At 59.0% G+C, this 27,866-nt stretch overlaps 1 protein-coding gene across 1 annotated transcript; it reads right to left on the bottom strand.

Moving 5' to 3' along the window:
- Nucleotides 1-26,918, bottom strand: FBXL18 (F-box and leucine rich repeat protein 18). Its single transcript, XM_018040944.1, has 5 exons — nt 26,786-26,918; nt 20,993-21,208; nt 15,023-16,560; nt 11,933-12,151; nt 1-4,126 (listed from the first exon to the last, which is right to left on the bottom strand). The coding sequence occupies exons 1-5, from the start codon at nt 26,801-26,803 to the stop codon at nt 3,970-3,972; spliced, it is 2,148 nt and encodes a 715-aa protein (XP_017896433.1). The 5' UTR covers nt 26,804-26,918; the 3' UTR covers nt 1-3,969.

The following is a 27,866-nucleotide window of genomic DNA, read 5'->3' as shown; positions in this document are numbered from 1 at the left end:
TTTTGCTAAATCAATTCCACTTTATTTGAAACTTTTAACATGCCACAAATTTACATGAAAATACCCATTCGAAATGTAAGTTGGAACACAAAATTCAGGAGCAGCTTCACCAAAGGACAAAGAGGTCTGTCATCGAAAGGCAGGTGACGCAAATTCGGTCACTTAGCACCTGGTCACATACACAAATGCCGCGAGACAGCCTGGCACCCCCCTGCCCCACCCCCTCACAACTGATCCTGTGCTGAGCGGGACTCTCTGGCCGGAGGGACAGGCAGTGGTCAGATGGGCAGGTGGGTGGGCGGGCAGTAGTCCAAGTGGCGGCCAGGAACCGGCTGGAGGCAACCGACGGCCGTGGGGTGTCACGTGGCATGGCACACAGGCAAAAGCACACGCCTGCACACAGCCCTCTGCCCGCCCCCACTGCTCAGACCCCCTCGGCCCCCCAGTGGGCACAGCAGGGCAGCCTCTGGGTACTGCTGGCCTGGAGTCTGGTACAGCTGGTGCCCCAACCCTGTGCTATCAATGCAAGACCTCATACTTCAGTGTTTTTTGAAAAAACTTCACAAAGTAATTTAGACGATGCTGGTCAGCCTGTGTGGGACCTGGGGTTTGTGTGAGTTTCTGTATCGCACCCCGCAGACCAGAGAACTGCTCGTCAGAATCCTGCGCCCTGAGCCCCTCCGCACAGGGAGGGGCTTCCCCAGCCCTTTCTGGTCAGTGGGGAGGGGGCCCAAGGCCGAGGCCACGAGGACCACAGGTGTCGGCATCCACGTCTCCCTCAGCGGGGGCCACACTCCAGTATCCTCACCCACCAATCTCCCTTCTTTCTTTTTCCAAGGTCTCAGCACTTTCCAAATCTTAACGGAACAGGGAGGCTGAGAGGAAGCAGAAGGCTGAGCGGTACTCCTCAGAGGAGGACAGGAGGGAGGACCCCTCCTGGCAGGTCCCCTGCTGGGCGGGTTATGCATTGGGACCCGCCACCATCCTGGCCATGCACCAGGAGATCACCGGGGCAACGAGGTTGTGCCCGCTGGGTTCAGGCCTTTCAGCCAGCAGAGACCCGGGCACCCCGGCCCCACTTCCCCAGGCCAGGCCTCTGCCAAACTTCTGCCCCTGGGGCCCCAGATCCCGCCTCAGGGTGGGGAGGGCGGGGGGTCAGGGGAGCATCCTTGAACACCCAGCCTTGCAGAGCCACCGGAAGAGGGCGCCTTGGCCCCAGGCCCAAGCGGAGAAGCCCTTGGAGAGCTGGCGGAGAAGGGACCCTCGGACCTGTCTTTCCAGGTCCTCAAAAGGCAGCCGACAAGCCTCCGGGACCAGGAGTACCTTCGGGCCGCTGGCTGGGCTGCCTGGAGGCACTGACTTAGCAGAGCCCAGCCCCAGGAGCAGGCAGGACCTCTAGGTCTGGGGTGGGGCCTCTGGGTCCAGGGGCAGAGCCTCGGCAGAGGGGCGGCTTCGGGAGGCCAGCTAGGGTCTCTTGTTAACAGAGAAACGTCCGGGTCCCCTCCTCCCTCATTCCCCGCTCCCCGGTGTCTGTCTCACACACACACCATGCAGACGTGTGCTCCCACAATCATGTGCACACCACAAACAGAACCCTTACATGGCAGACTACACTCACACGTGCAGGCACACAGATGTACATGCACACGCGCGTGTGCACGCGCAGGCCCCAGTGCTGACCAGGCCCCTCTCTGCAGGCAGCATATGGTCCGCCGCTTAACAGCCTAGTTCCGCCAATTGGGGACCATCAGGGTGGGTTCTTCTCCCAGCATAAAATGCTGCAGAATATAAATTGCAATTAACAACGGTGCCAAAATAGCACTTAGTGAGAATAAGCACATTATTGACATCTGGTGAGTCCTGTCCCGGCTGCAGGAGCAGGGGAAATGCTTGCTCTAAGTAAAGGGCGGTCGGGGGACACTAAAAACACAAGCCCCCTCTTAGGGGGCTGCTTTCCAAGGCAGCTCACGTCCCGTGAACGGCCCCTCCTAGCCCTACTGGCTGGCACAGACGAGGCTGCTGGTTGAACGCGCTTGCTCATAAGGACCACGGCCGCCTGCAGGGAGGGTCTCAGTGGGAAGGTCCGTCTCTGGCCTGAGCCCAGCTGCTCTGGATGAAAAGACATGAGTACCAGGGCCCCGGGGGTCTCCTGCCCCCATCCTGGGCTGAGTCCCCCGGCTGGTCAGGCTGAAACTGGCCACAGCCCTGCTGTGAGGGATGCGGTCGGTCAGTCCCCACACCACCTTCCTGACGGCCCTCAGGTGGTCTCTAGGTGCATCCGACAGAAATACCCAGAAATGGATGGGGGGATCCCACCACCTCTCAGACCCTCGTCCACAGCGTGTGGCCCTGTCTCTCCGGGGCCCAGGGCAGCCTGGCCTGCAACCTGCAAGGACGCCAGAGGAGCCAGCCAGGCCCGTGGGGTGAGGGCCCTACTGCGGGGCGTTTCCCTGGAGCAGCTGGCACGCTGGTCCCTCCAAGCAGGAGGCAGAAAGCTGCCAGGGCACCTGGGGAGGGAAGGGGGCACCCCACGCTCCAGAGGAGACAACGGCACCCAAGGCAGGAAAGCCATGGGGCAGGGGAGGAGCCCAGCTCCGCGTGCAAACACAGGGTCTGCCCAGTGCAGGGAGGCGAGAGCGGGCCCAGGGCCACGGGGCAGGAGGCTGCCAGACGGACGGCACTTAGGACTGACCAGAGCGCTGGGGGCCTGTGTGCCTCTGGGACCCTGACCCTAGGCACGCTTCTGCCCTCCGAAGGGCCTCCTGATCCCCTGGGCCTGGTGGGGGGAGGACCCCGGGAAGGGCAGGCGGAGGCGGGCTCAGGGTCCAGGTCCCTCTGACAGGTGAACGACGGGACAGGCGACGCCAACGGGGGCAGAGCCGGCGTGTGCAACAGAGCAGGAAGCCAGCGAGGCTGGGCCTCGGCGCAGACAGCAGCCAAGGTGGGGCGGCGGCGAGGCGGGCCTGGAGGACTCTGCACGCGCAGCCCAGAGTGGGGGGAGGCAGCCTCTCTGGAGACTCAGGAGCCCCCCGCTGGAAAGCCCCCTGAGCCACCCAGCCTTCCCAGGACATCTCCAGGAGTGTCACCAGGGGTGTTGGGGCAAGACTCTGGGTGCAGGGACCCTAACCGGCACCCTCGGAAGCCCACCAGCCATGCGGGTGATGGCTCTGGGGGAGAGTCTCGCGGTGACAAGGCAGAGGCTCCCGGTGACCCCAGGGTGTGAGGCTGGGACACGGCGAGGCTGCCCCCCATTTTGGGAATAGCTGCGGTGCCATTTTTTAAAGTGCTAAATACAGCTCTCTGAAATGGGGTAATGGGGTTGTCTTTCCGGCCTCACACGTCCTTTCTAGGCTCTAATATTTCAAGTTTTTCTAATGAAGCAGGTCTGCCTACATTTCCACAGAATCAGGGACCTGCAGCTTCTAAAGCCGGCTGTGACCGCGTGCAGCCAGGGACGCCCAGCCCCCCACCGCTGGCCCCAACCTGCCTGATGTCGTCTGGCTGGAAAGGAACCGGAGACGAAATCGGGTTAACAGGAAGAAGGGAGCCCCAAACTGCAGCCACACACCTGGAGCTCCCCTCTGCCCCTCCCCAGAGCCTGGAGGCCGCCGACCAGCAGCACGGAGTCAAGGGACACTCCTGGGCGGGGGCACTGGGGCCACATGGGGCTCTGGGGACCTGGCTCCAGCGAGTCCGCACCCCGGGAGGCACCCCAGCCCGGCCTCCAGGTCACGGGCCAGCCACCCTCGCCTCCCTCCTCCCCATCTCAGCCAAAGGGTGCTGAGGTGGAGTCCTCACCAGGAAGCGCTCAGGGGCCGGGCGGGCGCTGGGAAGTGGCTTCCTTCCCCCTGGGACCCCGGGGGTGCAGGCCTGGGCGGCGGGCAGGGGCAGCAGCCGTGGCTGAGGGGGAGGCCACGCGCCCGTCCAGGCCGTACTGGGTCCGTGGCTGCAGCTGGGCGCCCACTCCCGTCACCACCACAGGTTGGGGGGCTCCTCGGCCACTCTGCTTTTAAACAAGGTGACCTCATCCAGGTGCACCATGGGTACGTCCCGGATCACGTCGGTCAGGCCCTCGTGGAGCAGGGGGAAGACGACGACGTTCAGCGCCGGCCGCTCCGCCTGGAAACTGAACCAGAGGCAAGCCGTTAGCGGGCCGCGCGCAGACAGGCCATGTCCCCAAGGGGCGGCGGCGGGGTGGGAGGTGTCCCTGAAGGTGACACCAGGGAGCCGCAGCACTGAGGTCGCACAGGCAGGACTCAGCGGGGGCGGGGGCCAGGCGGCCAACCCCGTGCACACACAGACCACCCAGGACACCGACTCCCAAGTCAGGTGACGCCATCACTCTGCCGGGAGGACTCACCCCGGCGCCTGCCGCTAGCCCCGACCTCTGCCAGCATGTCAGACCAGCCTTCCACCTCGCGCACCCTTGGGCAGCAGGCTCTACCCCGTGGTGGGGGGGGCGACAGTTTACAAGGAGCATCTGCCGGGCCGGGCACGGCGCTGGAGCTGACAAGATGTCACTACAGGTCACCTCCCCGCAGCCCCTGGCCAGCGAGGTGACCGCCCCCTTCCCACCCACAAGCCAAGGTGCCTCTGGTCATGGGAGGAACTTCCATCCCATGTTATCATGAAGGGCGAGGGGCAAGAAGGTGGCCACGCGATTTGCCAAAGCTAAAGCCAGGCCACCCCCCAGCCCATGCCTGCCGCCAGGAATGAGGAAACCGTGGTCCCAGCCTCCCTCGATTCCCCCAGCCAAGTCCCGCCCCCCTGCAGCAGTGCACTGGATTTACGGCGTGTGCAAACTGAACGCCAGAAAGGCATTCATAAAACCTGATGTTGTGGCAATAAAGATGCCGAGGAAATGCCTCCTGGTTCTCAGCACCACATTCTGCTCCTGGCGGGAGCGTCTGTGACCATGAGCCTCGTGGGCAAGTCCTCACCTGCAAGCCTGCTGTGCGATCTACTTGACTTGAAACAAAATACTCTCAGGTGTGGGACGTGCGTATAAGATGCCTGCCTGCCCACCTGCCTCCCTGAGGCTCTTATGGAGCCTCAAGATGCCAAAGGGGATTAACTTCTCACCGGAGCCCGGAATGCAACTGCCCCTTCCGAGCAGCCCTGACCTACGACTCCTGCCCCAAGTAAACTGACGTCCTTCCCAAGGCTTTCTTTGGGGTCAGCACCCAGGTCGGCCCCGACCTTGACAGAGCAGGGGCTGGCGGGGGTGCTCAGCTGCCCTCATACCTCTGAAAGGCACCTCCCAGACCAAGAAGCCCACACGCCCTGCCAGCTGGAGTCTCACCGTCCCTACTCAGCGAGAAGCCTGGACAAAACACGGACGAGGGGCAACAGCAGGCAGAGCCAGCGCTCCTCCGAGGGTGGGGCTGGGGCTCCCTCCCCCTTCCCGGGGCGAGGAGACAGGCTCTTGGTGGGGCTTGTGTGGAGGGCCGTAGAGCCACGGGCTTTGCAGGGTCACGTGCACGTGGGTTGTAATGTTTGTGTGTACAGTTCAAGTGTGGTTTGAGACTGGAGTAAATCGATACAAGGAAAGAAAATTAAACTCCTTGCTGCCCCCCATGTTCAGAACGAGACGGATGAGCCACAGCAGGGGAGGCTGCCTCTGAGGGCCGCTCCTCTGACCAGGGCGAATCGCACCACGAGACGAAAAGACCCACGGCTGCATGCAGCCTCAGGTTGCAAGGACAAAAGCCAGGCCTGCCAGGCTGATGGGCTCACCTCCAGGCATGGTGCGCGTGTCCTCCCGGGCAACCCCACCGGGGCACCGGCCCCCATGCCCGGCTCCACCCTCAGCAACCCCCACACCATCCCGGGCAGCAGAAGCGGGGAAGCCCCTACCTCCCCTCACACAGCTAGCCTGGATCTCATCTAGGGTAGAAAGAGGCAGGATGTCTGGAGCCCGCACTCAGTCCACACACACTCTGAACCTGGCATCTGCGAGCTCGGCCACCTGGCCCCCACAAGGGGCAACAAAAGCTCTAGAAGGCGAGAGGAAACGCCGCCCTGGATGCCGTCCCTCCTGGGGGGCCCAAGGGCACCAACAAGATACAGAGCTTCAGAAGGTTCAACTAGACTGACTCTGCCGCTCGCAGCGGCCGGAAGGGAGGAGCCACGCCGAAGAAAACTTTCTACACATACACCAGGGGATTTCCAAGGGGCGTCTGGGTACTTGAGAAGCTCAGCTGCCCCAAATGCCTTCTCCGAGCCTCCAGGGAGCAGACAAGATTTTGCTTGTCTTAAAACCATTGTTGTGTTCAGAGAGAAAACATGCCAAAGTGTAAGGTGAGCACAGGGCCCCCAGCCCCCGGCAGCTCTGCCAGCCCCTCCCGCGGCACCAACGCACCCTCTCCAGCTGTGCTGAGCACGTTCCTCCTGGACACGGCCTGGCTGATGTCTCAGGATGCAGACAACGTGAGTCGGGTTTGGTGAATTTCCTTCAGTCCTTGGGGCTATGTCCAACCTGCGCCCAAAGCAATAAAGCACCCGGGCCGGGGACCACCTCCTCCATGGTTCTGTCCCGGCCAGTGGGCCACTTCCCCAGGGGACACAGTTTAAGGACCCCTTCCCATGACCATATTGGTAAGCCTCGTTTGACACAGTTGTTTCCTCAGGATAAATTCCAGAAACAGGGCCATTGGGTCCGAGGGCACAAACACGTCAACATGTCAAAAGACAGGCCCATGGAGGACTCGGACGCCACAGCAAAGAGCCAAGGGGACGTGGCCGCAGAGCGATCAGGGGCGGGGGGACGAGGAGGGGCGGCCCGCGGCGCATCTGCCTGTGGCTGACATGAGGGGGCAGCTGTCCGGGAGGCTGAGCCCCAAGCTCGCCACCGACACAGGACTCGACAGGGCAGCCACAGCCTCAGGACCTCAGGCCCAGCCATGGCCCAGCGGACGGAGAGGGGCGTTCTGAGCAGGCAGCTCTGAGCCTGAGGTCTGTGAGTGCGTGAGGGGGCCCCAGGGACCTCGGTCTCCATGCTTGGCCCTGCAGGTACCTCGGAGCTGGAAGGGCTCCAGGAGGGGCTGGGTGAGGCCTCGGGCTGGCAGCAGCGCTGGCTTGCTTCTTGGCCTGAGAAACTAGAAAAGAAATGAAAGTTGGCAGCCTCGGCCCCCCTGCCCCACCCAGATAAAAGTGTTATAGAAAAGCCAAAATCATAAGACCTTTTATAAAAGCTCCTCTCACTGCAACAGGGATTTTCAAGAAGCAAGGAGGTGGGCGGTGGCCAAGAGTAAAACAGTTACTAAAGCTTCCCAGAACTCAAGACGCGCTCCAGGCGGGTGTGCGGGGCGTGCCCTCCGAGCTCCCCGCCAAGCCTGCAGGGACCCCCAGGGCCCCTTGGGGCAGCCTGGATCCGCCTTCATGCAGAGGAGCGGGCAGGGAGAGACCCTCCCTGTCAGGGCTAACAGGTCCCCCACCCACATGGAGAAACAGGATTGTAGACCCCATGGGCTTAGGCCCCTGGAGCTGTAACTCGATGTGAGGCTCTTTCACCAGCAAGGCCTGAAGGAGGGGGGCTGGGGTGAAGCGGAACACAGAGCAGCTGGTTTGGGGTGTCCCTGGGGCATCACCCCTTCCCCCCAACAAAGACACCTCCAGGACCAACACCGCAGACTTCTCATAGCCTTCAAGAAACATCTCCGAGAGGCGCCAGAGAGAAACAGGGTACGCCCCTGCTTTTGAGACACACTGAAAGCTTCCCCGTGGTGACCCCAAGTCTCTTATAGGCTGCGTTTCATTACATTGGCCGGATGTGTCATAATTTACTTCCCAGCCCTCCTACAAATGGGGGGCTTCCCACGTGGCTCAGTGGTAAAGAGTCCACCTGCAATGCAGGAGACGTGTGTTCAACCTCTGGGTCAGGAAGATCCCCTGGGGAAGGAAAACGGCAACCCACTCCAGGGTTCTTGCCTGGAAATCCCATGGACAGAGGAGCTGGAGGGCCACAGTCCATGGAGTCGCAAATGAGTCAAGCATGAATGACGGACTAAACAGCAAATCCTACTGATGTGCTCTTGGGTTGTGTTCCGTCTTCTGTTAAAAATAAACAGTCCTGCCGCCACCAGGAAGAGCTCGGTGTAAACCCTGCCTCAGGCCCAGCTGCAGGACGGGAGCCTGGAGCTTGGCTGGGTCACGGCTGTGAGTTCAGCCTCCACAGAGCTGGCCCACCCGCCTCCGGTGACAGGTGGTCCCCTCCCTCCACTAACATGAGTGGGCTTTGCCTGAAGGGTGGAAAGGGTTGCACCAACGTGCTCCAGGGGCTGTGTGGACCCGTGTGACCAGCGCCCACATGAGACTGCAGCCACCCCCCTCCAGGAGGTCACCACCACCTGTACCAGAGCGGACCACGGCCCGCTCCGCACTTTCCAGAAGCAGGGCTCTTCCGGCCTTCCTCACAGGGGAGGCTGGGTCCTTTCTCTGTCCCGAGCCCCCGGCCGTCTGCCTGGTGTGAAGGTTGTGTTGGGCCCATCCCCTCAGCTGTGCAGGCAGGAGGCCAGGACACTCAGGTCTCTGCCTGTAACAGGGCCGGCAGGTCAGGTTCCGTACATGATTTTCTGTTTTGTTTTGCCTTATTTTGTTGTTTTGGCTGTACCGGGTGGTTTGTGGGATCTCGGTGCCCCGATGAGGGATGGAATCCCAGCCAAGGCAGGGAAAGCCTGGAATCGTAACCGCTGGACCTCAGAGGCGTGCAGGTGAGCGGGCAGGTGCTTCAGTCATCCTCTGAGCTTGAGGCAGGGAACCGCGTGAGAAAGGGTGGCGACAAGCCCCTCCTGGTCATGATTCCGGGTGGAACGTGTCCTGCTGTGATGTCTGAAGCCGGCGCCATCACCCTGAGCCAAGGCACCACCTGCTGGGCGCCTCGCAGAAGCGCAGCCGGGACCCCATGCCCCGCAGTAGAGGCCTTGTGGGAACACAGACGAGTCCTTCCAGCGCGGGTCCTGCTACACCTCCACCGCCTCTCAGAGCCTCGGTCCCCCCACTTGTGCTGGGGCTCGGGGCGCACAGCTCACAGGGCTCTGGGGCGGCGGGAACCACAGAGGCAGGACATGGCAGGAGGAGCCCACGGGGGAGCCACGCTCCAGCACGCACAGGGCTCCGGGCACCTCAGCCGCTCAGCGGGTCCGCGCCACGGCCCCAGCCTGCGGCCAGGAAGTCTACCCAGCCAGCGTCGACCTCAGGCCCAGACACCAAGGGCAGAGACACAATGGTGAGTGGGGAGTGCCCCCCCACAACACCCGGCTGTTCTCCAGGCTCCCAGGTGCAGGCTGAGAGAAGAGGGCGTCACGAGTGCAGAGTCAGCTGTGAAGGCCAGGCCAGAGCCACCACAACGTCCTGTGACGGACAGCAAACGGCATTAAAAGGGAATGTGTGCAGATTTAACAACACACAGAGACTCCCCTGATGGAGCGCTAACTCAACAAAATCAGCACAAAACCACATAACAACTCCATCCTAGAACTGCTGGCCACTTTCAAGGGGAGCTTCCACTTGAAAACAGCTTGATCCACAGTCTAAGTTTTTACAAAGATCATGAACATCAGGGAGGAGAAAACTCTTGCTAGGATTTCTCCTGAGAAAGGCGACAGCAAACTGCAAGGACCGGCGACCCCACAAGGACCGTGTGGTGGGGCGGCCTGAGCCCTATGACTCCAGAGACCTCCTGGCTGATGGAGCGTCTGTAACTCTGTGCCCAGCCTGGCCTCCTCCGTCACATTTCCCCATCCGCGGGACATGGAGATCTGGGAGGGGAGGCTGGGACCCCCGGGCCACACTCGACGGCTGCCAGGGGCACTGCCGTGGCACCACGTTCCCTCTCCAGGGGGCCTAAGCGCTTCATGCCCCTGGGGACCCACTCGGGGCAGACTCCCCTCCCCGGGAAGGGCTGCTCCAGGTCCACACTCCAGTCCTGGGGGCCGATATACGTTCCTGCTGGACCGGTTGTCAAACTCCAGGACCCGCTAGGGAAGGACACGGCCTGGTGTGTAAACACTGCACACCTTCTGCAAAGGCCCGGATGGGCAAGGGGGACACACAGACCCACAAGGAGGCAGAATCTTGTGAGCTCTCCACCCTTGCCTACAGCCCCTCAAACACCTGCTGCTTCTAAATCTGAACGAAGTGCAGAGACATGGAAGGCTGGAGACTGAGAAGACGTCTGCACAGCCCACAGAAGCAAAAGCGGGACGCGGCTCCCTTTATGAGTGTGCTCAGTCCCGCTAACCGCACACCGTGAAACAGTCAAAGCCGTAAACTTCAGGTTACGCGTATTTACAGATCTTTTAAAAATACCACCTTCTCTGGGTTGGAAAGATCCCCTGGAGGAAGGCATGGAACCCACTCCAGTATTCTTGCCTAGAGAACCCCATGAACAGAGGAACCTGGCAGGCTATAGTCCCTAGGGTCACACACAGTCGGACACGACTCAAGCGACTTAGCACACTTACTGAAAAAAGAAAACTCTTTAGCATCGGGAAGGGCTTCACCAGGCCTGGTTGGCAGGCGCACAGCCACCAGAGGCAACTGCAGTCAACCTCTCTTGAGACTTAGATGCCACCCCCAACCCTGACTTCTCCAGTGTGCGCTGGAAGGCTTAGAAACCCCAGGAGGATCTCTGCACCTGACATAGCTGGCCCTCGCAGAGGACTCCAGGGACCAGGAGAACTTCCGGAGCACCACAGAGAGCTTCCGGAGCACATAGGTGAGAGGTCACAGGATCTGGAGTGTCCCACTGGAGCGGACCCTGCAGACATCGCTTAACTGCTTCCCTACAAATTGCAGGCGAAGCCAAGTTCACCGTTTCCTGCTAGACTGACAGCACACACTCACTTGGCCAAAGGCAGCTGCCATGTGCCCAGGTTAACACCCACGGCAGCAGCATTTACAGGAGTCTCTGAACTTTCTGCGCATGCAGGGGTCAGGTTCACGTCTGGCAGGTGCCCCAGAGATTCCCCGCAGCTGTCATTCAAAGCCCACGGAGCTGAGTTTTATACACCAACCAAAAGGCTTGGCTGCCTGCGTTCTCGGACCGGGGGCCAGGACAAGCGGCAGGTTTAAGAGGAAGCTTAGGGCGTAGGAGGGTCAGTAGGGGAGGTTGTTGGACCCACAGCCGTAACCTGAATCCACAGTGAACACGGATGGCAGGGAAAGCCAGTAGCGGAGAGGTGGGCCCACAACAGGCGATGGCACGGCAGCTGCACTGTGGGCTCACTGGCCCCAAGCACTGCCCCTCCCTGAAAGAGCCCCGCAGTAGGGCCCACCAGGAATGAGGGGATCGACCACCAACGAGGAGCCGCGACCCGGCAACGGGCACGGAAACGATGCTCCCCGGAAACACCACGTGGACTCACGGTGCGAGGACGTGCTCGCCCAGGAGCCCTGGGAGAGGCTGGCGGCATCTCACATGGGCGAGGTTGTGGGCCAGGGGCTCTCCCAGCCACAGGGGAGCTTAGGCTTGGGATGGCCATGTAGGAGAGCACGCAGCCAGGCCACGCCTGGCCACGCCCATCACTTCTAGGAAACTGCACACTGGGGAGCGGGGTTGGGAGGGCGGGAATGAGCACCAGTCAGCAAACAGCACAGGGACAGAGCCAGGCCTCCGTGGCTCAAGGTGGAGGCTCCCAGGAAAGAAGGGGGCAGAGGCCCTCGTGTGAGGCAGGGCTGGAAGCAGCCTCCCCAGGCAACCAGCTGGCCCAGAGCTCTCGAGAAGACGGGCCATCAGGCATGACAGGGGCTCTGAAGTGAACCCGTGCAGAAAAATGACATGAGGGGGAAACAACACCCAGAGCCTAAGGCTGCAGGGTGACGGTGGCACCGCGTGGGTTCCGGGCTCTTCTCAGCTGTCCCCCGGGGAACTCCTGAGAAACCGGAGGACGAGGAGGAGGGTCCTGCCGCCTGCGAGGGCCCGCGCACTCACCTGCGGAGGAGGGCCTGCTGCAGGCTGCGGCAGGTGCTGAGCGATTCGCCAGTGAACAGATGGCATACCACCACGCGCAGGCAGCGCGCCATGAAGGCCAGCACGGCCTCGGGCTGCAGCGTCCCGCTGCGCGACACCAGGCAGAGGCGCTGCAGCGCGGAGCACTGGCTCAGCGCCTGGAAGAACTGGGCGTTGGCGCTGAAGTAGGGCTGCTCCAACCTGCGGGGAGACAGGACACGCGGCGTGAGATGGCGGGCGATGGATGTGTGTGGAGTGGGGCTCCTGTCCGGGGGCCCACAGGCCCAGCAGGCTCGCTCTGCGGGCTGCACTGCCTTCTCAGAGTGCCTGAGAGCCGGGAGGATGGGGAGGGGCGCGGGGGCCGGCTGCACCGGGCACCCGGAAGACGTGCTGCAGCCCCACCCCTCGGGACCTGCGTGGGCTGTGGGGGAGAGGGCCCTTGTTTGGAAGCAGGGTCTTTGCAGACACAAATGACTTACAATGAGGCTCGGAGGACTAGGGCAGGAGCTGGTCCGATGGCCGGCCCCTCAGAGGCCAGGAGACAGCACACGGAGGTGCTCTGTGGCAGTCGGGCTGCACTGCAGGGACGTGCCCATGGCCCCAAGAATGCTCACACCGCCCGCAGCCGCCAGAGGCCGAAGGGCAGGCCTGGCACAGGCTCCCACCCACCTTGACCTGGGGCTTCCGGCCTCCTGACTGTGAGAGGATGACCCTTTGTCTTGGGTGACCCAGGTGGTGGTCGTTTGTCAGAGCAGCCCCAGGACACTGGCACAGAAGCCCGGGGCAGGGAGCTGGGGCACAAGCAGAGCTTAAGATCATTTCCTGGTAAATCACACATGAAGACCTAGACGGCCTCACAGACAGACATCAGCGTGGATCCAGTCCACCTGAAAGCTTCCCACAAGGAAAACTGTTAATGAGGGTCATCCCTGGGGATCAGCACCAGGCCCCAGCGGTACTCCTCAGACATGCGTGGCTGTCACCCGAGCTTTGACAGCTCGCTGACTGTTGGGGGAGTCCACGGTCACCTGGCCCGAGCCACTTCAAGGCTGGCGACACAAGAGGGAGAGGCCGGCCAGAGACGTCCACCCAGCGCGGGCAGAGGGCGCATAGGCGCTGCGGCAGGCGAGGAGGAGGGCTTCACGGGGTGATGGAGATCCGGGCACATCTGTAGGAAACCGCAGCTCAGGGAGCTACGTCTGACCCCTATGACCGACCAGGAGAACATTTTAAAGGGCGGCGAGTGGGCACCAGGCAAGGCTCCCTCTCAACCAGCCACCCAGGCCTCTGATGGCCTTTGTGTGGGCCGTTGTGGGCCCTCACCCTCCCTGTTAGCACGAGGGCTGGGAGGAAGGCACAGGAGAGCCCTTGGCCAGGCCATGCCTGCACTGTGGGGACACCGCCACACCCGGGGTGACACAGCCCTGGGCCCTCTGGGTCCAGCCGCCCCCACCTCCAAGGCCCAGGCACTGCACAATCCACACCCTGCACAAACGTGGTGTAACACCTGGGACAGACACAGACACTCTCGGTGAGCCTGGGAGGCTGGCAAGGCCTCCATCAACATGTGAGACCCGCAGGGAACCCCGAAAGGCCCGTCTTGCCCAGTAAACTGAGAGTGACTTCCTGGGCAGCCCCTGAGAAGCTGGTCTGCAGCCGGGGGCTCTCGTCATCAAAGGAGAGGCTTCCAGGACAAGCAGCAAGAACCCCTGAGCCCGCTCCCCTCAGAGGCGGTGGGTCTCTGCTGGGAGCAGAAAGCCTCCAGGCGTCAGGAGAGCCTGAGCGCTCTGAATGCAGCGACACCCTGGGCGAGGCAGACATGGGGAAGGGGCTGTCTTCCCCCTCCCCAAACGAGAGCCTGAGGGCCTGCACTCAGCCTCCTGATGCCCAGGGACACAGACAAGGCACAGGATGGGGAAGGGATTTTAAAACCAGGTCTGAGGTGACGGGATGTCTGTTCAGAGCCATCCCAAACGGGAGCCACCAGGCCCTGAAATGAAACGCAGCAGGGAGCTGGGGGCTTTAATCACATGTAGGTAGAAGTCCTAAGCTCCTAAAACCGTGGGGAACGGGGGTCCCTCTGCGATTCTGAAAGACCTCACGTTCTCTCCGGGTCCGGCAGGAAGGAAGCCCCCTGGGGCAGGGGAGACAAGCCCTGACCCAGCACTGCTGGGCTGCAGTCACCCCCCAGCCCAGCCCCGGCCGCCTGAGGGACGGCCATGCCGCCAGCCCGCGACGGACACGCTGCGGCGCCGCGGTCACTAGGTGGCGACGTGGGGCCTCGCTTCCCACTGGGGATCTCGCTGCTCAAGCAGCAGAGAGGACAGTGCGCAGGCCACACAGACTTCTCAACGCTTTTCTCTTTCCTTAATGTGCCCGCCACCCCCAGGTCCGTCCCCAAAGACGCCTGTCACAGGTGTTCACAGCAGGTGTGGTGGGCGTGGGGGGCCCATCCACTCCACCTGCGGGCGGCCAGCACTGGAGGGCTAGCCAAGCTCAGTGCGAGTGACCAGCAGTGTCTGCGGCCAGGCACCAGGGCAGAGGAGGAGGAAGGGGCACTTGCCATGACTGGCTGTGCCCTGGGACGGAGTGTGTGGGCACCCCGCCCGTCGTCCCTCACCCTTCCGCCCAGTAAGGATCTGGCCTCCACAGCTTGCTCCGTGAGGCTCTGTGGGCACAGGCAGGGGCTCAGACTCCCCCCACTGTCTGCCCACCTCTTGGGCCCCTCTCTGACCAGTGCCTGAGCCTCTGGGACACAGGCATTCAAACAGCCAACGACGAGGGCGATGTCCCAGCCTGGGCTCAGGAGCACGGCCTCCTGTGTGCTCTGCCGGGATGCCACCAACCGCTGTCGCTCCAGCCCATGCCTACACACCCCCCGCTACACACTGTCAGACCCTGGTCAAGCCCCCAGCCCTCGAGACTCTCAGGCCTGTGCCCTCCGTCTCAGGAGGCACGCCGCAGGAATGCAAACGCTCGCCGAACTCAAGGCTGCACGCCACACTCCCCTCTGTGCCCTGGAGGCCACGGAAGGGCGCGTAGGGGCCGCGGAGGGGCGGCCGGGCCCCTCACCTGAGGTCCTTCAGCCGCTTGCAGTGCTTCAGCATGTCCGAGAGGCCAGACATGTAGACCACCTTGCCCATCAAGCCCAGGTGCGCCAGCGAGAGCGACTGGAGCTGCTGGCACTGCAGGCCGATGCTCACCAGCCCCGAGCCCGTCAGGATGCTGGGCAGCTGGGCCAGTGTCAGGTGCCTCAGGAAGGCCAGCTGGCCGATGGCAGCCACCTCCGCGTCCCCGACGCTCTGCGCCCGGCTGCAGGGGGGCAGGGAGTTGCGGATGGCAGGCTCATTGCGCGGCATGGCGGACGAGAAGTTGGAGCCGATCAGCTCGAGGCGGTCCAGAAAGGGCACGTTCTTCAGCAGCGACCAGAACACCGAGGACGGCTGGGGGCCTGCCGGCCCGGGGAAGGGGACGGATGGCACGCCGATGCGGACCTTCTTGCCGAAGCCGCGGGGCACCGCACGCATGGCGGGCGGGACAGGCGCGCGGTCGGCCCGTGGCGGGGAGTCGGCCACGGCGCAGACGGGCAGCGACAGGGAGCGCAGGCGGGGCAGCCGAGCCAGCAGCTGGCACAGGTGCTGGCCGGGGCCCTCGGGGCTGTGGTGGTGGGCGGCTGAGAGGTTGAGGTGCCGTAGGTTGGGGCAGGCCGCCACCAGCGCCTCCAGGATGGCGGGGTCGATGTCGTCCTCTGCCTTGCGGAGCAGGCAGTCAGGTGCCAGGCAGTGCGCGCAGCCGCTGAGGTTCAGGCCCGCCAGGCTCCGCAGGTCCCTGCCGCCGTCGATGACGCGCTGCAGGAGGTGGCCGCCGGACAGTGCGCAGCGGCTGAAGCTGAAGTAGAAGGGGCTGCTGAACTTCAGGTGCTGCAGGAGGGCCGAGCCGTTGAGCCAGGACTTGGGCAGCTGCAGGGCGTCCAGGGCCACGTTGCGGGCCATGGACTCCAGCAGGTTCCGGGTGGCCCCACTCTCGGCGAAGCTGCCGGGCACGGAGATGAGGAAGGCGTGGAGGTTCTCGGGCGTGCGGTCGCTGAGCACGGCCAGGTAGAGGCGCACCACCTCCTGGTTGATGTAGCCGGGGGCCAGGCGGGCGTAGAAGACGCGCAGGTGCTGGTAGTGAGGCACGTTGCTCTGGCCCACCATGAGCTGGCCCGAGAGCACGGCGCCCTCCCGCGTGCGGTCCAGGATCTCGAAATACAGCAGCAGCTTCTCGAGGCTGGTGCAGCAGGGCACCACGCCGTACGAGGGTGTGTACAGCGTCTGCTTGAGCTCCCGCACGCGGCTCAGCGTCGCCTTGCATTCGCCGCTCAGCTGGCTGGCGTCGAAGCCGGGGCTCACGTCGATGGCCAGGGAGCGCAGGTGTGGCAGGGCCGACAGCACCTTGGAGAGGCGCAGGGAGGTCAGGGGGCAGCCCGACAGGTTGACGCGCACCAGGCCACGGCAGCGCGCCACGTGCTCCACCGTGGCGCCCGACAGCCAGTAGCAGCCGGCCATGCTGAGCTGCTGCACGTCCCGGCCGATCTCCTTCACCAGCCGCTTCACCTTGTCCTCGCTGGCCTGCGGACGGCGGGGAGAGGGGGACAGAGCTGCTGAAGGCACCAGCATCGCCTCCACCCTCGCCCCCCCCAGCACGCACCCTCCCCTGCGACCGTCAGGGAGCCGCCTTGTTCCTCCCCACACACTCACCTCCCGCCAGCAGTCAGAGCCCCAGCCAGGCGGGAGGCGAAAGTGGGGCAGCCCCTGGGGAGATGTCTGGTGGATCCCCTGAAAAGCCAGAGTCACCCCGTGACCCACAAGTCCACGGTCAGGTGTGCACACGAGAGGACTGAAAGCAGGGGCTTAGACCGACGCCAGCAGACCCTGGCTCACGGCAGCACCGTTCACAAGAATCGAAAAAATGGCCACAACCCAAGCTGTCCATTGACCGCTGGGCAGATAAGGCAGTGGGGTCTGTCCACGCGGTGCGACTCTGCTCGGCGCAGCGAGGAATGAAGAAGCCCGGCTGCTGCGACAGCATGGGCCAAGGCCTGAGGGCGGGATGCTCCAGGAGGCCCGTCATAAAGGCCACCTTCTGTCTGATCCCACTGAGGTGAGAGACCCAGAAAAGGCAAGACCAGAGAGAGCAAGCTGAACAGAGGTCGCCAGAGGCCTGGGAAAGGGGAACGGGGTTATTGCCTAATAGTTCCAATACTTCTGTTTAAGACGCTTAAAAAGACTTTCAGAAAGAGTGAAGACGGTTGCATAACCCTGTGAATGTACTTAGGGCTAACAGAATGGTATGCTTAAAATGGTTAGGAAGGGAAGTTTCATGTTATGTGGGTTTCTTTCAAATTACACAGTAGAATCGTGTCCGGAAAGCAGGCTTTGGCTCTTGCTTTCTTTTACATCACGTGCATGTTCACATGGTTACACGTTCCTCAAAAACCTGGCCTGGACGGTCAGGGAGCCACAGTATACCCAGCCCACCCAGCAACCACCAAGGCCTTCAGACAACATGGCATCGAGCATCTGTGTGTGTGAGGCTCGTGCACATGACTGCGTCTCTACAGCGATGTCCACACCTGGAACCGCCCAGGTGAAAGACACATTCTAAACACTCCAGATAAGGCCTTCCCTGGTGGTTCAGTAGCTGAGACCCCAGTGCAGGCAGCGACCCCTACTCAGGGAACTAAGACTCTGCGTGCTGCACTGCGCGGCCAAAAAAAATAAATAAAAATAAAAATTTAAAAAACCTCCTCACACCTGTCAGAAGGGCCATCATCAAGAAGACCAGAATAACAAGCACTGACCTGGATGCGGTAAAAAGGGAACCCTTGGACACCGTTAGTGGGAATGTAAATTGATGCAACCACTAGGGAAAACAGCATGGAGGCTTCTCAAAAAATTAAAAATAGAACTACCAAATGATCTAGCAAGTCCACTTGTGGCTAATTACCCCAAGAAAGCAAGAACACTAACTTGAAAAAGTCCTCTGCACCCCCAGGCTCACAGCAGTGTTACTGACAATAGCCGAGGCATGGCAACAACTTAAGCGTCCATCAGCAGACGGGCGGAAAAAGAAGGTGCGACTGAGACACACACAGTGTGGCATTCCTCTCATAAAAAAGAGAAGAAAGCCTTGCCATCTGCAACAACACGGACGGCCCTTCCGGGCGTTACCCTAAGTGGGCTAAGTAATTACACTACGTGAACGAAGGAAGAGAAAGACAGACACCGTAAGGTCTCACTTATATGCGGAACTAAAAAAAAAACTCATATGGTGTAGGAATACAGTCAATAATGTTATAGTAACTTCCTATGGTGTGTAATCTATAAAAATATCAAATCATTATGTTGTACACCTGAAACTGATATAATACTGTCAGTCAACTAGACGTCCATAAAAGAGAGGAAGTTTTAAAACCAAGCTCATAGATACAGCGAACAGATTGGTGATTTGGAGGGAGAGGATAATCAGAAGGCACAAACTTCCAGTTATAAACGAAGTCCTGGGGACGTGAGGCAGAGCACAGGGACCATAGCTGACCCACATTCTCATCACAAAGGTGCAGACATGCTGCACATGCGAACGCTGCAAGAGAAGGCCTTCAAAGTCCTCCTCACGAGGAAAAAGTTAGACCTCCAACATCCGCTGGACCATGCAGAAAGCAAGGGCGTTCCAGAAAAGCATCCGTTTCTGCTTTATTGACTGTGCCAAAGCCTTTGACTGTGTGGATCACAATAAACTGTGGGAAATTCTGAAAGAGATGGGAATACCAGACCACCTGACCTGCCTCTCGAGAAATCTGTATGCAGGTCAGGAAGCAACAGTTAGAACTGGACATGGAACAACAGACAGGTTCCAAATAGGAAAAGGAGTACGTCAAGGCTGTCTATTGTCACCCTGCTTGTTTAACTTCTATGCAGAGTACATCATGAGAAACGCTGGGCTGGAAGAAACACAAGCTGGACTCCAGATGGCCGGGAGAAATATCAATAACCTCAGATATGCAGATGATACCACCCTTATGGCAGAAAGTGAAGAGCAGCTAAAAAGCCTCTTGATGAAAGTGAGAGAGGAGAGCGAAAAAGTTGGCTTAAAGCTCAACATTCAGAAAACGAAGATCATGGCATCTGGTCCCATCACTTCATGGGAAATAGATGGGGAAACAAGGGAAACAGTGTCAGACTTTATTTTGGGGGGCTCCAAAATCACTGCAGATGGTGATTGCAGCCATGAAATTAAAAGACGCTTACTCCTTGGAAGAAAAGTTATGACCAACCTAGATAGTATATTCAAAAGCAGAGACATTACTTTGCCAACAAAGGTCCGCCTAGTCAAGGCTATGGTTTTTCCTGTGGTCACGTATGGTTGTAAGAGTTGGACTGTGAAGAAGGCTGAGCACCAAAGAATTGATGCTTTTGAACTGTGGTGCTGGAGAAGACTCTTGAGAGTCCCTTGGACTGCAAGGAGATCCAACCAGTCCATTCTGAAGGAGATCAACCCTGGGATTTCTTTGGAAGGACTGATGCTAAAGCTGAAGCTCCAGTACTTCGGCCACTTCATGCGAAGAGTTGACTCATTGAAAAGACTCTGATGCTGGGAGGGATTGGGAGCAGGAGGAGAAGGGGACGACAGAGGATGAGATGGCTGGATGGCATCACTGACTCGATGGACGTGAGTCTGAGTGAACTCCGGGAGTTGGTGATGGACAGGGAGGCCTGGCCTGCTGCGGTTCATGGCGTCGCAAAGAGTCGGACACGACTGAGTGACTGAACTGAACTGAAGGTAACGACTGTTATTTCAACATGATCGTTCCCCAGTGCACACAAACAGCAAACCATCACCATGGACACCTGAAAGTCATATAAAGTTAGATGAAAAGAACAAAGAAGACAGCAGGAGGAAACCTTCACGACCTCAGGTCTCACAAAGATTCTTTCAACAGAATACAGAAAGCAGGAGTTCAAAAATTCAACTGGACATCAGCAAAGTAAAAAACTTACACTCTTCAAAAGACCGGCCTCACCGATTCAACGGACATGCGTTTAAGCAAACTGCAGGAGATAGTGACGGACAGGGAAGCCCGGTGTGCTGCAATCCATGGGATTCCAAAGAGGCAGGACACAACTTAAGTGACCGAATAACAACAAAAATGAAACATTTACACTCCTCAAAAGACACTGCTCATAAACTGAAAAGGCAAGCCATAGACTATGAGGAAACAGCCACAATACATCTGACCAAGGACTCGCACCGGAGCACACACCGAACTCCCAAAACTCACTAAGAAACAGACAGACAATAGCGAGTGGGCAAGAGCCGTGTGCAGACACTTCTGAGACGATGCACAAGTTGCCCTTGCACCTGATGAAAGGAGAAGTGCCAGCGTCCTTCATCGGGGAAACCAAGTGAAATCCTCAGTGAGACACCAGCTCCCGTGCATCAGAATGGCCACCACCAGAGAGACGAACAGCATCAAGCGCCGGTGAGGATGCGGGCAACCTGAACTCCCGGCTGCGGCCGCTGGGCCGAGGTGGCGCCTGACTGCGCTCAACTTCACAGGAGGGCCTTTCATGGGTCTGCAAGCCCACTCCTGGATAACTCTCGACCTGGAAATCGGTCTCCCTCCTAGCCTGGTGCCAGGACCTAAGACCCTCCCAGAACAACACCCACCTCGCCTACACCCTGGCCCAGGAGACTAACACCCATACTTTTAGGCCCCAGGCTTTTCACCTTGGAAAAGTCTTTCCCGCATGTGTTACAATATTGCCCTGGTTGTTTATGTCCTGGTTCTTTCGCTGCAAGGCAGGCAGGGCTCTCAGCTCCCCCACCAGGGACCAAACCCGCACCCCCCTTGCACTGGAAGGTGGAGTCCCAACCGCTGGATCACCGGAGAGTCCCTGGGCCCAGCTTTCGTCATCCCTGCAGGCACCCCAGGCCTCGGCGGGGCGCCTCGGTTGCCCTCACCTCTGCCCCCGCGCCAGGCGCCACCTCTGGGCCCCTCACCTCATACTCCTTCTGCAGCAGCACCGTGTGGGTGAGGCTCTTGTCCAAGCACAGCGCTGCGAGCTTCCGGCAGGTGCGCCGGACGTTCAGAACCAGGTCCGTGCTGGGCACGTGGCTCAGGATGTGCAGGAGGATCTCGTCGGAGAAGCCCAGCAGGTGGGTGCTGTCTGCCACCGGGGCTGCCACGGGGGGTGCGTCGCTGTCATCGCACGTGTCCTGAAAATAAGGGGCACCAAATTTCCATGGGATCCCCAAGGGCGGCCCTCAGCCAAGGGAAGTCCTTACCGTGGTCCGTGGGGAGGAGCTGTTACCAAAACTCTTAACTACAGAGCGAGAGCCCCCGACATTCTCCAAAAGCCCCCTTTCCAATCCACACACCAGGATCTCTTCAAACATAACAGTCGAAGTGAAATTTCAAATTTTTTTTTTTAAGAGAGATTTTTCTTCCTACCAAAGTTCCTCAGCCAAGTCTGGCAGGTTTCCAACTCAACTCACGACCATCAGCCGAGGCTGTCGTGAAAGCTGCCGTTTCTCCTCCTTAGCCCAGAGTGTCAGTCTTAAAACCCTTGGGCAGGTGAATTCCATCCAGAAATAATGACACCTGGTCTTCACCCCCCAGGATCACTGTGATAGGTTAAGGAGTTACTGTGTATCAGCTCCTTAGAACAGTGCCAGACGGACACCTCTCAGCATTGTTAAGGACGAGTAAAAGGAGAGAAGAAATGATGAAGACCTCATAATTAAGCAGCACCAACCAGACCAATGCCATTTTAAAATCTTAAAGATTCATGAAAAAACAACGGAGGCAGCACAGCTTCTCTCCACTTCTGGTTAGAAACCCTTGTTGCTATTTCCAGTCAGATGTCCACACGTCTTACCGTTTCATTTTCTTTCTGCAAACATCAACAAAAGATTTTCTGCCCAAATGTGGGCTTCCCATCTTACTGATCAGTGCCTTCTACAACCAAGAGGGAGAGGGACTAGGCCTCTGTTAGTGTAACAGGAAACCCCTGAATCAAGGCCACCGGAACTGGGATTCTCTAAGAGCCCACTGAGGGGAGTGCGGGGTGGGAGAGGCATCCCTGTATCTTTCCAACACTTCTGGAAGGGACCCTCTTGCCTCTAAACCGACCTGACGGGGGCGCTTCTGTGACATTCCCAGTGTAGTACCCAAAACTATTTCTACCGGCTTGCCCAGTGATTCCGTCTACCAGCACCTTCTCCAGCCTGCTTCTTCGCTGGTAATACTTGCCAAGGATGGAAGCGTCAAGGCTTGGAAAGCCGTGCTGCTGCCATGGCAACCGTTAAGTCCGGGAGGAAGGGCCCCTCTGCGCACCCCATGCAGGCCTCAGGGGATTCCTGGGAGCTCTGACTGCGAGCCCCTCTGGCCTCTACATCAAGCCAAGCAAGCCCTCGCCAGGGCAGGAAACGTTTGCACGTCCAAGCTACCAGCACCGGCCCCTCCCACTTTCCCATCCTCCTGAGAGGCGGCAGCCAGATTTGCCTTCTCTTCCCTCTTTCCTTCCTCCCACCTTTACCAGGGCAGCAGGCGGCCATCAGGCCCGAGTCCACAAGCTGCCCTGGGTCGCTGTATTCTGGGTCCAGTCTTTCGAACCATACACCACTTTCCTGAGAAATTTTCCAGGTCCAATTATCTGGGATCGCCCAAGCACATTTGTTAAAAATCAGATTCCCAGACCCCACCCTAGACCGAGGGACTCCGTCTCCCGAGAGCGAGAGCGGGTGGAACCAGCGGTGGTCATTATCAGGCGAGCTCGGTGTGCCGGGCTTCTGGGGGACAAGAGGGAAGGGCTGGGCCTCAATTCCGCCGAGCAACTCGAGGCTAACCCCTTCTGACCTCCCCCCGCGGTTCGCAGATTTATCAAAGCAAAGAGAACACGGGGGAAAACTCTCTCAGGAACGCCAACATCATATAATTTCCGCAATTAGGCTCCCACCCAGAAATTACATTAAAAAAACCCCACAAAACACACACAACAAAGCAGGAGTTGAGCAGCGGTTTCCTCCGCCCAGTCCCAGCACACGCTGCGGGATCGCCTTCTCCACGTGCTGCGCCCCCAGGGCTGCCCCGAGGCCGGCGTCCCGCGCTCCACCCCAGGCAGGCACGGGCTTTCGGGGCGGCGGGCCTGTATGAGGAGCTGCGCAGGCAGCAGGGCAGATCGGTTCCCCCTGGTCTCCCGAAGGCCCATGCTGGGAGGAGGCCCAGTCCTGCAGGGTTTGCACCAATAGTCTTCTCCCTGGAGCCGAGGCACCCCTCAGACCCCAGGAAAGGCTCTGCGGAGGCAACAGCACACAGGCGGCCTCACCAGGAGGAAGACAGGAGGCCTCTCGCTTCTTCATTCGCCAAATAAAAACGTGGGCCGCACAAGGCCCACGTCCACGCACACCCAAATACACTCGTTCCCGCTTCCCTCTGCCTCTTTGGAGAATGTGTTCTCAGCACCGGAAACTGAGGCAGTCCGATACTCCATCTTTTAAAAAAAGTCAGGTAAGTAGTCCGAGGTCAGAGGGCAAGGATACGCAAGACAGGGCCTGATTGGCTGAGCCCGAGACCGCCCCACCCTCCACCACCGGAAGAGGGCCGCAGGGGCTTCCGGTAGGGTCCAGCCAGGGGCTTCCTGGGGTGTCCGGAAATCCCTGCTCAGAGCCAGGTGATCCTTATCAGGCACACTTGGAAACCAGCCGGCTAGCACCGGACGACACGCTGAAAACCATTTCAAAAGTGGGGGCTCAAAAAGTTTATTCGATAAACTGTGTTACGTTCTTTTTCAGAATGTGTAATATTTCACAGTTTTTTTAAAAGTTAAGCCAAATTAAGCTGAAACCTAGGTACTAGCCCCGTAAAAAAAATCCCCTCCTAGGATGTTCACTGTCTGAGAGTTTATAGTCAGGCACCCAACGAAATCGCAGGGTTCAGAGATCAACTGAGGAGGTGTCTGGGATGTGCTCTAAATAACCCAAGGGGCAAGGAGGGGGCGCGAGGGTCAGAGACGAACCAAGACCAGTCCTGTGTTAACTATTAAAGCCGGGCGATGAAGCGCAGGGAACTCTACTCACCACTCTCTAACGACCTACATGGGAAAAGAACCTGAAAGAGTGTGTGTATACATACAGCTGATTCGCCTTGCTGTACACCTGAAACTAAAACACAACAGTTTAAGCCAACTACACTCCAAGAACTTTTTAGAAACTGGCCGATGAGTACATAGAGGGAAGTTCATTACAACATTCTTTTGCAAGTATGTGGAACTCTATGATGCTGTTTTTTAATCAAAGAAGCGACCTGAAAGGATGCTTCTCACGTTGCCTTCTTAAAATTTTATCTATTTATTTAGTATTAAACTCTCAGCTGCAGCGTGTGGGATCTTAATTCCTGACCCGGGCGCCCTGCCTTGGGAGCAGAGAGTCAGCCACTGGACCAGCCAGGCAAGGCCCACTGCCCTCTTCGTAAGTCTTTGCTTCTTTAGTTGGCAGTTTCCAGAATGGCCCCCAGTACCCAGCAGCCGGACCTCCAAGCCTTGGCACGGCTGCTCCCTCCACTCGATGACACCCCCACCACAGAAGGGAAACTGCTACTCTGGAAACCTCAGCTCAAAGGATCCCTCCCCAGAAAGCCCTTCCAGCACCCCAGACACACTTAACTCACCCCGCTGCTGCACCGCTGCCCCAGCCACTCTTCACCCCCTCCGGCCTCATCAGGTGCGTTTTACTGCCTTGTTACCTGGCTCCTCATTCAGCCAGGAACAGCTCATGAACAGGGATCACCTTTTAATGCCCAATGGAAAGAGGCACTGAACTGGGTGTCAGTGAACCACTGCTTCAGAATCTTTTGAAGAGCTATTCAAAGTGCAGAGCCCAGCTCCTCAGAAGCACAGGAGGAGGACATCTGCATTTCAAACCCAGCAAAGACTCTCAAAATCAGACCGCCTCATTCTGGAATCAGACAGTGGGGATGGTGGCACAACCCTATGAATACATTTTTTTAAATCACTGCATTATACACTTGAAAAGTGTCAGTTTTAAGGACTTTCCTGGCAGTCCAGTGGTTAGGACTCCATGTTTGCATTGCAGGGTGTGTAGGTTCAAACCCTGGTCGAGGCACTAAGATTTCACATGCCGTACAGAGCAGCCAAAAAGTAAAAAGACACATTTTAAAAGTATATAAATTTTATGATATGCACATTATATCTCAATCAATAAGTCATAAGATCCACCCAGAGAAAGGGGCTTCCCTGGTAGCTCAGCTGGTAAAGAACCCGCCTGCAACACGGGAGACCTGAGTTTAATCCCTGGGTTGGGAAGATCCTCCGGAGGAAAGCATGCAACCCACTGCGGTATTGTTGCCTGGAGAATCCCCATGGACAGAGGAGCCAGGCGGGCCACAGTCCATGGGGTCGCAAAAAGTCGGACATGCCTGAGCGACTAAGCACAGCAGAGAAAGGGACCTTATCTCCACATCCAGGATAGAACAAGACTCCCCTCTCTCTTCTCAAGCCAAGAGATGCTCATGATGTGACAGGAGGCTTCACTGGGCAGCTCCCCAACATGTACTTCAAGAAACAGAGGGGCCTTTGCACCTGGACCGCATAAGACCACAGCAGCAGATGGCCCTCCACGCCTGGCCCCCACCCCGCCCCCACTCACTAAGCACATGCAACTAGCCAGAATCTGCTAACACGGCCAGTCCACCCCCGGGGACTCTTCCTGGGGAGCTAGTACTCTCTGGCCCTTCAAGGCTACCACCAGTGTGTGTGTGTGTGTGTGTGTGTGTGTGTGTTGGGGGGGGGGCACACAGCCTCCCTCTCAACCTAGGGGCCACCTCTGACCCAAATTCACTTGAAGACCTGTCAGTAACCCTAGCTACCTTCCATTCACCCATGCCCCATCTACTCCAGTTAAGCAAGCCCGTAAGACTCAGGAAGTTCACTCACTGGTTGCTGGTCCCCGACGAGAGCCACCAACACAGCTGCACACAAGTATACGTAAAAGTAGGAAGGAAGCAGCAAACGGAAGGGCCCTAGTCAGGGTCCAGACCCCCACTCCCTGGTCTACAGAGAAAACAGGAACTCGGCGGGATTCTCTGTCGGACCCAGACTGTGGAGCACTCAGAATTAAGTCCTAAGGCCCCCAGGTGAAATGGTTTTCCTCCACTACCCCCCACCCACCCCCAAGTCACACAACAAGCAGGCTCAGAGAAAAGTGGGCTGGGCTGAAACTGAACATTCAGCGACAGAGGATGGATGCGAAGCTGGCAGGGAGGAGGAACATCTCAGAGCTCCAAGGGTTGAGCCAAGGCCCGGGGCAGGGAGGGCCGGGGAGGCGCAGAGGAGCTGTAAACTCTGGGAAAGCAGGGAGCGGGGAGAGGTCTGCCCATCAGGATGAGGGACTCGGAAAGGGACGGAAAACCGAAGGTTGAGAGAGCTTACACCTTCAGATACAGGGTGAGGTCCTACGGGGCGGGACGGGTCACGGATGGGGCAACGGGTAAGGCCAGCGACGGGATGGGAAGGAGCCGGCGAGGCCAAGGCCAGGTCGGGATAGCAAGGACCAAGCCAGGCCGACGCCAGTGTCGGAGTGTGAACGACCGCCCGGGGCCGCGGTTGGGGAACCAGACGAGAAGCACAGAGCCAACCGAGGTGGGGACGGGCAGGATGGAGCGGGACAGGGAACGAAATGGAAAGGACGCAGGGGAACCGAAGTCGGGGTGGGGAGAACCGAGCGGGGCCAAAGCCGCCGGACAGGGAGGAGGGCGGAGAGAGGCGCCGGCCGTACCTCTCCAGAGCTGGCCATGTCGATGGCGGGCCGAGCCGCTGCCTCCGGAGCCAGAGCTCCGGGGCCTCCCGCCTGGCTGGCCAGGGATGCTCAAAGCCGGCGCGTCCGCAGCTCCACAGAGACCCGAGCAGGAGGCGGGGCCCTCTGCCACTTCCGGCGCCCGCCGAGACGCACTTCCGCTCGCCCGCGGGCGGGTTCCATGTGGCCGCCATGTTGGATGCGGCACACAGGAAAGGGCCCACTAGGGCGCGGGGTGAGCCCGCGAGGCCAGGCCGGCCCGCACCTGCTTTCCGACCTCATCTCAAGCTCTTCTGCGCACTGCATCCCCCTTTGCAGCTGTGCGGGCCCCTCTTGCCGGTTGAGCACTCTCTTGCCTCTAGGCCTTTGCATTTGCTGTTCTTGGTGTCTGTAGTGTTAAGAAACCGCCTGTCAGAGAGCCAGTCAACAGGCACACACTCTCTCTCTCTCTCAGAGAATAGAATTACCTCCTCCCCATCACACACACACACTCTCTCTCTGTGTCTCTCTCTCAGAGAACAGAATTACCTCCTCCTCATCCTCCTTGAACACAACACCCAAAGTTGCCCTTATCCTGCGCAATTTTTCTCCATAAGTCTTCGCACCATCTGATCGACTGTATCTTTTTTTTTTTTCTGTGCTCCCCCAATAAACTGTAGACACCCTGTACGTGGAGCACTCGCTGACACAGGCACTGAATAAACATTTTCTGGGTAAATTAATGTATAGATGATATGCTCTCACCCGTAATGTTTTGCATTTAAGAATCATTATCGGACTCCCATGGTGGTATGAGTGGATAAGAATCTGCCTGCAAATGAAGGGGGCACAGCTAAAACCTGGCTCCTGGCTCGGGAAAATCCCACATGTCGTGGAGCAGAGCAACAAAGCCTGTGTACCACAATTACCGAGCTGAAACTACTGAGCCCACGCACTGCAACTCCTGAAGCTCTGTGTCTAGAGCCTGTGCTAAAAATCCTGTGGACAGAAAGAACTGGATTTGAATGCTTGTTCCGACTTCCTCCTGGGTGACCTAAGCAAGTGTGTTTCTTGGGAGGAGGGT

Source organism: Capra hircus, chromosome 25 (assembly GCF_001704415.2).
Source record: "Capra hircus breed San Clemente chromosome 25, ASM170441v1, whole genome shotgun sequence".
Taxonomy (NCBI): Eukaryota; Metazoa; Chordata; class Mammalia; order Artiodactyla; family Bovidae; genus Capra; species Capra hircus.
This window is presented reverse-complemented; position numbering and strand designations above follow the sequence as displayed.